Raw genomic sequence first — 12,704 nt, forward strand, 5'->3', positions numbered from 1 at the left:
TACAGCTTCTAGACGCCTCTTATGGAGAGACCAGTAGTCTGCATTGCTCAGGAGTGATTCTGAACCATTCTTCCACATATAATTTTACAAATTTTCAAAGGACAAAGAACCTCAGAAATCATGGATTGTTATAATGAGAAGAAACATATGACCTAATTTTGAGATAAGAGCAGTGCAACGTACATAAAATCTGCCTGTTGGCTAATCACTCATTTCTAATGTCGTAAGCTTGCTTACCTTTCTTTAACTAGGCGCTAATTTAGTAAACAGATCTTTTGGTCATATTTGGGGGAAAGGACAAACAACCAAAACAATCCTGGGTTGCAGGATAGATTGGAATAGCAGTGGTTCCCAAATTTGTCTGCATGCTTTGAGGTCAGATAAAAATGCTTAAAATCTTTCCAATAATTTAATTTAAAAGTTATAACGTTTTTTTAACCATATGCTTACAATGCCAAGATAGGGTCATTTAAGGGGTGGTTTCCCAGATAGTCCTAGTCTAAAATAAATGTAAGAGCTGTCTAAACTGAAAACAACTTGCAATGACATATCTAAAAATACATCAGTGCCCTTGTTTTGCCTTCCTACAATGCAAACAAATATTTTCAAGAAAAAAAATGTGCTTACCCCATTGGCAGATTTTTTTGCTTGTTTTATGCATAAAATCACTTAAATTTGATATTTTGGGTCTAAAAACTAGACTTTTTTGGGCCGTTTTGCTCATACAGAAAAAAGCATCTTAATTAAGAATTTGTAGATATTTTTACTATAAACAAGACAAAAATACTAAGAAATCTTTTCTTGAAAAACATTTTTTGAAGTGTAATTAAACTAAGACCTAGTCCTGGCTTGAGCTAATCTCTGTCCGTGAAACCACCCCCATAATTTTTTTTTTCAATTCTGCTTGCTCCATCTCAACATGCTTTTCAATGTAACAGTAAAATAAAATGGAAAGATGGATGTATAGGACCGGGGGCTCAGATTGTCAAATATGTATATGCCATGGGGGCCCCACACTGCAAAAAAATGACTTTCTTACTTAGTATTTTGTCTTGTTTTTGGTAAAAATATTATATTAATATAGTATTTTCTTGATGAGCAAAATGAACTTGGAAAATAAGTCTAGTTTTTACTCAAAACTATTACATTTTATGCGAATTTGTGCTTAAAACAAGCAACTAAATCTGCCAATGGAATAAGAAACATTTTTTTGAATTAAGTGTTTATGAAAAAAGTAAACTTATTTCAACATTTTTTTCTTATTCCATTGGCAGATTATGTTTGCTTGGTTTAAGCACACATTCCCTTAAATTTTATTTATTTTTTGTCAAAAAACCTAAACTTATTTTCCTATAATTTTGCTCATCAAGAAAATACAAAAATACTAAGAAAGAAAGTAATTTTTGCAGTGCAAGGAAAAAAGGTTGATGGATATAACACTCCTAAATCTTATGTAAGACCATTGACTGATATGGGACCACAGACAGCATCTTCCCACCAGTTGCTTTAAGATTTCATTATAACAAAAAGTATTTTTCTAGAACTCTATTAAAGAAGTCTTTAGTCTCTGCTTTCTGCCCTTGTGAGTTTGTGAAATTTGCATAGCAAACCTTAGTGGAAAAATCAAGTCACAACCCTGCCCGAAGAGGCTTTGTTTATGTGATGAAGCTGGTGAAGATTCCACAGCTTGATTGGACCTCAATGACCTCTCCCAATTCTTAGAAAGCTTCTTATGACCGAGCCATTTTTAATTGGTGATCTGTTTTGTATTAGCTGTCCACATATTCGAGTAAAGCTGCAAATTCCACGGCATCTTGAAGGCCTTTGATTGTCTAAAAGTACTTGATTCTATCTCTGGTTTCAATAAAATAAGTCTTTCTGTATTTGCTGAAGCACAAGAGGACCTAGGTGAGACGGCACTGGGGTCAGGGAACATATGGTGCTAAATACCTGAAGGGATGTATATAGGGGCCAGGCACCGAAGGCTTTTTTGCTTGAAAGGGGCTGTGAAATTCAGCATGTTCATGAGGTGAATCTATTTTGGAGAGACAAATTTTGGGTCTCAAACTGATTAATTTCAGCATGAGTGAAGGCTCAAAGTTATGCCCATTTCATCCAATCACTATAAAACAATGTATTAAACTCATTTTGTTAGTCATTTACCTAACTGCTCGCTGTTTAGTGATTTTGAACTGGGATTCTATATGACTGTATATGCCATGATCAGGGAAGGCAAGGCAAGGCATTTCCAAAACTTGGCTATAGCTCGATGTTTTTCCCAGAGAAGCCTGTTAAGACAAGTCCAAAGACAAATGGTCTGGGTTTAGCCTGATGAAAGCGCCTGACATTCTGGGCTTAAAGCGAACTCAAAACTTTAGAGAACCCAGCCCAGAGTTTAATCCATTGACAGCTGTGTAGATTCTCTTTTGAGTCAGACTACACTCCTAAAAAATGCTGGGTTATTTTTAACCCAGTGTTGGGTCAAAAAGGGACGAATCCAACTAATGGGTCCAAATTTTTTTTTATATTTGACCCAACAATAGGTTAAAACAACCCAGCATAGATTACATTGCGTTGGGTTGAAACCCAATAGGTTGTAATTAGTTTTAACCCATTGTTCCGTTAAATATAAATATATTTTAGGTTAATTAAACCCAACAGCTAGATTAATCTCTTTTGACTCAAAGCTGGGTTAAAAATCACCTCTACTTCAAGCCTTCCTCTAGTTTATGTGTTAATACACTCTAAATAAAACACCCACAACCAGTTGGTTTAGGAACACATTTATTTTAACTAGTTATGTAAACCTTTACACAATTGTTGATTCATTGAAAAGTCGTCTTGATCTGCAAGACAGCTGTGACCCTCCACTACACCTAAGCAACACAAAAAAGATCCAAAATAAAGATCAAAACTGAACCTGGACAATATTTACATCCACACTGTTAGGTTCCTGAAACGTCTTTCAATTTCCTTTAAGAACCTTTAACATCTGCAGAACCATTCTGTTACACAAAAGATTATTTTTAGTGATAAAAGTTTTCGGTTTTATAGATTTTTTTTGGTATTTTAAAAGGCAAATATTATACAAGTTTTACAAGATGTGATATAAGTCTCAATTGTGCCTAGAATGTGTCTGAAGTTTCAGCTCAAAATAACCTACAGATCATTTATTACAGTGGTTCTCAAACTGGGGTCCGGGGCCCCCAGGGGGGCCGCGAGATGGTGCCAGGGGGGCCCCAGTTTTATGACATTTTATAAAATACATTTATTGATCATGAATTCTGTGTAATTAAACCTAAGAAAAATAAGGCTACTAACCAACAGCACTACTTTGTATAACTTAATATGTTTTGTTTAATTAAAATGTTAAATTTTAGAACAGTTTTGTCATAAATTTTCTTTGGAGGGGCCGCAAAGGAATGCACTGTACAAAAGTGGGGCCGCACGCGGAAATTTTTTGAGAACCACTGATTTATTATACCATGCAATTCCAAATGCCCCTACTACATGGGCGTCGCAACCATTATAATGTGGACAGGACCCACCCACTTTTTAAGACCAATGATAATGGACCCACCCACTTTTTCTCTAATTTAGCGCATTTTTCTGTTCACTTATCAAAGCGCTGTTAGTCAAAATCCATTTCACTAGAGCACGAACCCCCAACCTTTGCTTTTTTTACACCGCGGACCCGTTTCAGCTTTTTTTTTTTATCGCAGAGAGGTGTGTCGCTGAGTTGCTGATCGAACAAAGTGATGAAAAACCTCCTTTGCAAAATGTATATTGTTTTAAACGGAAGTAAAGGGTCAAACAACCATGCATTAGGAAAATTAATAACTGCTTTATTTATAGTATATTTTCTATAGACGTTTAAAACCATATCTTACCGGATTGTTTTACTTTCACTGTTTCACGAGTAGTACGCAATAAATGTATTTTTCGGGGGGTTGGGGTGGGGGGTTGAGACAAACATGTCAGTCAATTATAAATGTACATTTTAGCAGTTACGTTGGTGTCGTCGTCAGATAACAAAGTAAAACGAATGGAGCAGCTCGCCAAATTGGTTGCAAGGCCACCGGAGTTTCTTTCTGTCTGACTGCTGCGCGTGGGTCTGCAGAATGCACACACGTCAGTGGCAGTTCCAGACGGGTTAAAAAAAAATTTTCACTAGTTCGGGTCGGACTCGGGTCTAATTTTCTCGGGTCGGGTCTTTCTTTAAAAATTTTTTATTTATGCACGTCGGGTTCGGGTATGAAGTGATTCGGGTCATTTCGGGTCGGGTACATTTCTTTGGACCCGAGAAGACCTCTAGTATGTACCTTTAAATGCAAATGAGCTACAGCTCTTCACTCCCTTACCAACAGACAGGGAGTGCTTTCAGTTAAAAATAGATCTGGTTCCTGTGAATATAGTCTGAGACAATAGTATCCTAAGCCGCATTAGCGGTACAACAAGCTAATAAACACATTTAGAAAAGCTTTGGGGAAAATTAACCAGTCAGTCAGTGGTGGTGGGCGGGGCTTTGTTTGTGTGAGATCACATCAACAAGATAATCAAAACAGCATGTCTAATGAGACTGCTTTGATTTAATGGGGATTAAAAAGAAGGAGATGGTGGATTTTTGCATTGTAGTGTTGTTGTGATCACACACTGCCAACACACATTTATGTTTAAACAAAGTGGATTTTGGTTAATATGTGTATTTGACTAGAAGGTTCTTTTGGGGAAACAAATAGTAATGAAAAAGCCGGAGGTTTATGGGGAAGTGAAATAAATAAGACAAAAATAACATGACACAATTTCTCAAAACACAGTAAGGAATAGCCATAATTTCTTTGCAGTATTCAAGATCTGAAAATATTGCATCTTTTTTGTTGTTTCAGTTTTCATAAATGAACTAAATGATAATATAAACATTATTTTTATAAGGAATTTGGCAGAAATGTTGTCAGTAACAAATATATAATATATATATAACACATATAATAATTTTACTTAAACACATAGCATACTTATAAATAATAAATTTACAAAATATTGAAGTGGTCTCTTATTTTATTTTTTTCCGTGGCTGTGGTACGGATATGAGTGAGTAACCCATTTCTAGGCAAAAAAGCTTGGCAATAAATAAATATTTATTATTTATTAAATTAAAATAAATGTGGTTACATGTTGTTTTTGCCAAAATAACTTATGAGATGTCTGATATTCCATCATGTAAGCAAAGTCAACAGTGATCACATCGTGTTTGGTTTATTTTTTCATTTATTTTTGCTACTATCAGACGTCTATTAAATTTTCACTGACAGCCCAAATTTTGCCCTGTTTCAGTCAAGACGTCTGAGCTGTGTTTGGACGGATTTAGACGTCTTTTAAATGCAAAATTGCTTGCTGGAAAATGTTAGAATTGAAAATATACAATTTCTGAAATGTTAGCATTACTTAAAATTAATACAATAGCTGACAAAAAGTTTGGAAACTCCAGATTTGGATAAACTTACCTGAAGAAAAACCTCATCCAGTCATGACATGTCTTATAAAGTCTTATAAAAAAGGAAAATAACAAGATTAACTGTATGAAAATCTCATAATAAAGAGACATCTTGAGTAAATGAGGCGTCTCTGTTCTTACCCTCATATTTAATACAACCATTTGTGTCCTCTTGTCCGGACATGAGCTGCTCCACCTCACCTTCAGTCAGTCTCTCACCTGAATAAAAAATCAATACATATGTAGACATTGCAATATTTAACAACAAACATGACATTGACATTGAAATTTAGCATGTTTTGACTCCATAATTCAGGCTTCATACCCAAAGTCGCAAGCACGTGGCGTAGTTCAGCCCCCATGACTGTTCCATTGCCTTCTCTGTCAAAGACCCGAAGGCCCTCCACAAAATCATGAAACGTGCCACTTTTAGTTGTTTTTAAAACTTGGTGGTACATGGGCAGAAAACTCTCAAAGTCAATTAACCTGGACTCCATCTCTAAAACATACAATTTATAGAAATAAAGACCATTTGTATCGTTACATTTACTGTAGTTAGTTTCCTTTGCATTACTTTGGACATGCACCTATTCTGTTGGGATGCCATCGTACATTCCTGTGGTTGCAGTGGCACTTTAACAAATCTCCGACATATGCAACATAACCAACATAGCCCTAATCTCTGCGACAAATGTGTGTTAAGTCATTCGCTTCATTTACTACCGAGGGCTTCCAGAGGAGACAAAAAAACAATAGCTGGAGCCATTTTAATACAGGGCTTGCCATGCACCTTGCCATGCAGCTGTTGGTTTCTATTGTGAGCAGCCCACCTTCTGGCTTTGGTTTCCCGAGGACGTTCAGTACTTCAGCATTGGTTGGGTTCTGACCCAAAGCTCGGATCACATCTCCACATTGAGCTAATGTAATCTTCATCCCCCCTATGGGTGTTCTGGCAAACAGCAGGAACGTTTCTTTGAATTCTGCAATGTGTAAGATTAGTTCAGTTGAATTGATTTATTCAGTAGTAGATTAACTTTCTTTTAAATGGTTCCTTACCTTCAAGTTGTTCAGGAGTGAGGTTACCCTGCAATCCAGAATAAAAGTGGTCAAAAATCTCTCTTTATAGATTTTTATGCATTGCAACTTGGCATGCATATGGTAACGTCGCAGTGTTGTGATTGCTTAACTTATTGCTCATCTTTATCCTGACAAAGAGAATCATCTGCCTTAGAAGATATGACTGAAATGTAGACCTGACATCTGAGAAATGTGTAGATCCACATAGTACACCTATTGGAATTCTGCCCTAAAGCGGACATTACTGTACATGTCCCGACAATACCTTTGGAAAAAGTGTGGAACTTTAAATAAAAATAGTCAAGCTTTAGGAATTTGAAGTTATTAAATTAATTATTTATTTTTGTGAATGCTAAAGTAATTTATCTTTCTAAAACCCTTTCTCTTTTTGTTGTTTTTCTATAGTTATCCATGACATCTGAAGTACCATAACCACATAGACTTACTACAATGGCAGGATCATATTTAAAATCTGCATTTGGGGCTTCAGCTGGTTCCTGGGCTGCTGTCGTTGATTCCGGTCCAGGTGTAGGATTGGTCTTTTCAGGAGCTTTTGTGGTTTTCGGAGGAGCAGATTTGTCTTGTGCTGGTTTTGCTGGTTCTGGTTTTGTTGCTCCGGTTGCAGGCCCTTCCTTGGCTGCTGGGACCGACTTTCCTTCTTTGCTGGGCACTGACTTTGGTGGAGCCATCTGTACTGGTAAAGAGACAAAAGCAACTTATTCAGATGACTGAATGATGTTTAATGCTGATGGTGGAGGTCTTAGGGTTATATACACAGATGCTCCCTAAATTCGTTGCACCTCCCCAATGTAACTCACAGTTCTAAAAAAAGCAAGACTGCTGGTGGGTCCAATAAACTTCATATGGTCATACCCTGTTTTGTCTAATCTGAGCTCCACGTCCATATTAATTTGCTGATATTGTAATTTTGTAGAATTACCCAAAGTATTATTATTGGGTAAATGGATATGATGTAGGCTATCGTGTGCAATGTAATCAGGACACAAAATTGGTTTATTATGATCCCTGTAGATGATTTGTTTTTTGCAAAAAGTGAATTTACTAAACAGCATGTGGGGAGAATGTTAAAGCGCCATCTAGTGGATCTTTATAAATAATCCATACAGTTTACAAGTGCACTTGCCCATCCTTATTTAACCCTTAAGAGATCCTAAGTTACGTATGTGTTCCTAAGGCCAAAAATGTCACCTTTTCCAAAAACTGCTCTGAAAATATCATACATATTTTTTCCGAAGTGGAACATACATATCAAATATTAATTACATTTGTGAAAAATTTAACCCTTTATATGCCAGTTTGTTTACATTAACCCATGTTTTTTAACAGATAAAACATAAAACGAATTTTTCAAAAAAAAAAAAAAAAAAACCTTTGAACTACCTTGTGATTATTATTATTATTAGACTTTGGGATGGGTCAAGATTGGTGGCAACATTCATTTTGATTCATTGTTATTTTTTGAACAGGGTCAGATTTTATCAAAAACTCACACTTGTGATCCTAAAGCCACAAAATTACACCTCCTAAAAACTGCTCTAAAAATATACATCAATATTTTTTGTTTCACTTTAAACGATTCAATCTTTTAAAACTACTTCTGCCTGAAACATACATATCAAGACCAGAAGATTTTTCCATTTTTGATGTCCTGTCCACCCTGCTGCCACTTCATCCATCTCTCCTCCGCTTTCACCTTCCTCCGAAGAATCAGACTCCAGCTGGTCTACTTCTACCTCTTCCGTGTTTGCCTCAGAATCCTCGGAGGAAGATGAGAAGCCATCCTCGCTCTTGAAGTGCATGATTATTTCTAAAGCCTTATGTGTGCTGTAATGCCTTGCCATTTTCACTCTCCCTGCTATACTGTTTATACTTATAACAGTGTACTTGCATAAACAACGTGAGAGAGAACCAAAATAAAGATTGATTTGTTTCGGTTCTGGCCTTTTGTCTTTTTTTACTGAATTAGTTCATAACTCAGAATGTGGCCTTCAAAGAGAGAAGAGTTTGGATATGTTGGACATCCACCAGCCATATCACCCTGTAGCCCAAGACAGCTTGCCCACTGAAGCTAAGCAGGGCTGAGCCTGGTCAGTACTTGGATGGGAGACCATCTGGGAAAACCTGTGCTGCTGCTGGTAGAGGTGTTAGGGGGGTGCATCACCCTGTGGTCTGTGTGGGTTCTAACAACCCAGTATAGTGACAGGGAGACTATACTGTAAAAAAAATACTGTCCTTTGGATGAGATGTAAAACCGAGCTTACCTGTTGGACTTCTAATCCAAGGAATCTGCGCGTGTGGCAGGGTTCGTGCAGCGTAGGCTTTCTTGTAATGCATAAAAATATGAAATCTGATTATATCTTCTTGATAACCACATTTAAGTGTCCAGACATGTTCAAACAGACAGTGAGAAAGATTGAGAGGACAGTTCACTGTAAATGTCTGTGAGTCATTAAGTTTGTCAGATTTATTTTTTTGAGTCTTTTTGTTTGAATTCATTAAGCAAACGATCCATGAAACATTCAACCAGCCTTGTTGGTAAAGGCACACACATGCATAAACCTATTTCACACTGCAATCCTAATTTGTCATAAATTTACCAAAGTTTGCATTATCTCTCATATTTGTTGTAGTCTATTGAGGATTTGCCATATTGCAATGCATTATTACTTAAATAAGTTACTCGTTGTTGTGCTTAGGACTGGGAAATTAAATGTTTAAGGTTATAGACTTACTTTGCTTTGGAACAGCTGGGTGATGTGAATTTCTCCGCACATCTGGTGTCAAGCCAATAATCTGGAGAAACCTGGTCAGAGGTTATGTAATGGCACCTGGAGCTTTTTTCTGTGGTTAACAGTACAAATACCTGAGCGTGACAGATACTTACTAAACAAACATTAACTATACACGAACCTCTTTTATCATTACAGTATTCATATCTGAGAATTGATTTGTTGCAGTAGTTTATCATCTCTATAAACGTTCTTAAACATTTATTACTTTTAAGGATCCAAAAGTGTCCCTTAACAAGGTGTGCATTTCAATCTGAGAATTATTTGCTTCTTTTTAACACACAATGGGTCAGTTTCCCATATGAGGGTTAGATTAATCCAGGACTAGCCCTTGGTTATTTTTATACATTTAAGTCCAACATACCTTGCAAAAATACAATACTGATGTGCATTTTGAGACAAAACAATGGGACTGGTATAGGTTAAGATATGTCATTACAAGGTGTTTTTAAATTAAGACAGCTAAAACTTGCATTTTAGTCTGGGACTAAGATAAGACTTGTCCGGGAAACCTTCCCTATTATTATTTTATTATACTGAAATCTCTCAGGCTAAGGCCTGGCTGATATGGTAACTAACAAAATGACTTTTTATAGACTTTCTGAACTCTGATTTTTCAGAGAAATCTATGTTGGTTTGTCTCGACTAGCTTGTTTACAAATGAGTTATGACAGGGGCAGGCGAAAAATGTTTGCTTGTTTTTTAAGGACACTCTGTTCCTAAGATCAAAATATCCTGCGTGGGCATATAATGTGTGCGTCTACGTATATAATGTCTATGTTGCCAACTTTCTCACTCTAAAATATGGGATAAAAGATGGCCTGTCGCAGCATGGTTTTGTGTAGGCTATAGACGGTTTCATCAGATGCATGTGCGTTGTCGCGGTTACCCATCTGGTCGGAACTTTAATTCTGGTCTCAGTTTGTTTGTGTCTAAACAGAACTCTGGAACAAATTTGAAATAAATATTTTTGAAGAAATACCTTGTCGGAAATAACAAATGTTTTGGTTTCCCTACTGAAAAATCCAGCTTAGACCAGCATAAACTGGCGAGCTGGGTTTAGCTGGTCTCCCAGCTTGGTTTTAACTGGTTTGAGCAAGCTGGTCTAGCTGTGTTTTGGTCACTTTTTAAGATGGTCTAGCTGGATTTAGCTGGAAGACCATCTTACCCACCAGCTTGACCAGCTTTGCCAGACTGGGAGGACCATCTTAAACCAGCTACTGCCACCTTAAACCATCTAAAACCAGTGATTTTTCAATAGGGTTCCTAAAGGGGGGAGACGGCGATCATGGATCACGTTAACTCAGTGTTGTATGCTTTAGCTATGAATTATGAACTATGGTAATTACTTGTTGTTTATTTAGCTTGCTATCAGAACTACTCTTAAAGGACTTAGGAATTATATTTATTAATTCTTTGCAGAGTTTACTGGAAGTTATGTTTGTTCCACGAAAGCCATTTGCTTGTGTATTTTAAGCAATTTTTGTTTGTGTTGTTACTGCTGAAACTGACTATACACTGTATTTAAGCCATTTATCAAAATGATAGCTATCACCTTAAATATTAATATATGCATGCATCGTCATCAAGCTTGGTTTATTTAAGTTAAAGGAATATTTCATTTTCTTAAAAGAAAAATCCAGATAATTTACTCACCACCATGTCATCCAAAATGTTGATGTCTTTCTTTGTTCAGTCGAGAAGAAGTTATGTTTTTTGAGGAAAACATTGCAGGATTTTTCTCATTTTAATGGACTTTAATAGAGCCCAACATTTAATACTTAACTCAACACTTAACAGTTTTTTTCAACGGAGTTTCAAAGGACTCTTAACCAGTGGTTCTCAAACTGGGATCCGGGGCCCCCAGGGGGGCCGCGAGATGGTGCCAGGGGGGCCCCAGTTTTATGACATTTATAAAATACATTAATTTATCATGAATTCTGTGTAATTAAACCTAAAAAAAATAAGGCTTTGTATAACTTAATATGTTTTGTTTAATTAAAATGTTAAATTTTAGAACAGTTTTTGTCATACATTTTCTTTGGGGGGCCGCAAAGGAATGCACCGTACACAAGGGGGGCCGCACGCTGAAAAAGTTTGAGAACCACTGCTCTAAACGATCCCAAACAAGGCATAAGGGTCTTATCTAGCAAAACGATTGTCATTTTTGACAAGAAAAATAACAAATATACACTTTTAAAGCACAACTTCTCGTCTAAATCCGGTCCAGCGCGACCTAACGTAAATGCGTAGTGACGTAGGGAGGTCACGTGTTACATATATAAAACGCACATTTGCGGACCATTGTAAACAATAAACTGACACAAAGACATTAATTAGTATCAGTTGACATAGAACAACGTAGGAACGGTCCTCTTTCTCAACACTTGTAAACACTGGGGCGGAGTTTCGCGTTCGTCCTCTGTGACCTCTTGACGTCATGACGTATTGCGTTGGGTCACGTTGGCGCATCACGACCTGATTTAAACGAGAAGTTGTGCTTTAAAAGTGTATATTTGTTATTTTTCTTGTCAAAAATGACAATCGTTTTGCTAGATAAGACCCTTATGCCTCGTTTGGGATCATTTAGAGTCCTTTGAAACTCCGTTGAAAAAAACGTTAAGTGTATTAAATGTTGGGCTCTATTAAAGTCCATTAAAATGAGAAAAATCCTGCAATGTTTTCCTCAAAAAACATAATTTCTTCTCAACTGAACAAAGAAAGACATCAACATTTTGGATGACATGGTGGTGAGTAAATTATCTGAATATTTCTTTTAAGAAAATGGAATATTCCTTTAACTGAGCATTTTATTCACAAGTCATAAGCATATTACAACAATTTACTAAGAATAATAGTCAACTTTATAATTGAAAAGTTTGGTTACAAATATTTTTGTCAAAACATTATTATTATGTTATTATGTTTTATTGTGTTTTATTTTGCTACAAATTTTTTTATGAAGGCTTAAATCAAAACAAACCAACTGCAGTTTGATTGACATTAACTGGAATGCACACTCAAAAAACAAGATTTTTGAAAAATTTAAAAAAAAATTAATTTTGGGACCAAACTCTTAGTTAGCTACGCTCCGTTTTGTTTGACAACACTTCGAACATCAACAAGAAGTGACGTCACACAGATTCGCTTAGAGCGCCTTTGAAGAAATCATTAAGTATTTTTTAAAAACATGCATAAATTCGCATGTTTGCAAATTAAAGGAGCATTTCACTTGTAAAAACATTAATCTTTATTGAAAGTACGTCATATTTGTAGTCGAAATGTACATGTAACATACATTAAACATAATAATAATTTTGATT

At 36.2% G+C, this 12,704-nt stretch overlaps 1 protein-coding gene across 1 annotated transcript; it reads right to left on the minus strand.

Moving 5' to 3' along the window:
* Positions 1-2,767: 2,767 nt before the first annotated feature.
* Positions 2,768-7,320, minus strand: LOC135733543 (myosin light chain 3, skeletal muscle isoform-like). Its single transcript, XM_065252267.2, has 7 exons — positions 7,018-7,320; positions 6,551-6,578; positions 6,325-6,474; positions 5,820-5,993; positions 5,636-5,713; positions 5,505-5,546; positions 2,768-2,876 (listed from the first exon to the last, which is right to left on the minus strand). Exons 1-6 carry the CDS (start codon positions 7,258-7,260, stop codon positions 5,518-5,520), a joined length of 702 nt encoding a protein of 233 aa, XP_065108339.1. The 5' UTR covers positions 7,261-7,320; the 3' UTR covers positions 2,768-2,876; positions 5,505-5,517.
* Positions 7,321-12,704: the final 5,384 nt, after the last annotated feature.

The sequence above is a fragment of the Paramisgurnus dabryanus genome, chromosome 15 (assembly GCF_030506205.2).
Source record: "Paramisgurnus dabryanus chromosome 15, PD_genome_1.1, whole genome shotgun sequence".
NCBI classification, from domain to species: Eukaryota; Metazoa; Chordata; class Actinopteri; order Cypriniformes; family Cobitidae; genus Paramisgurnus; species Paramisgurnus dabryanus.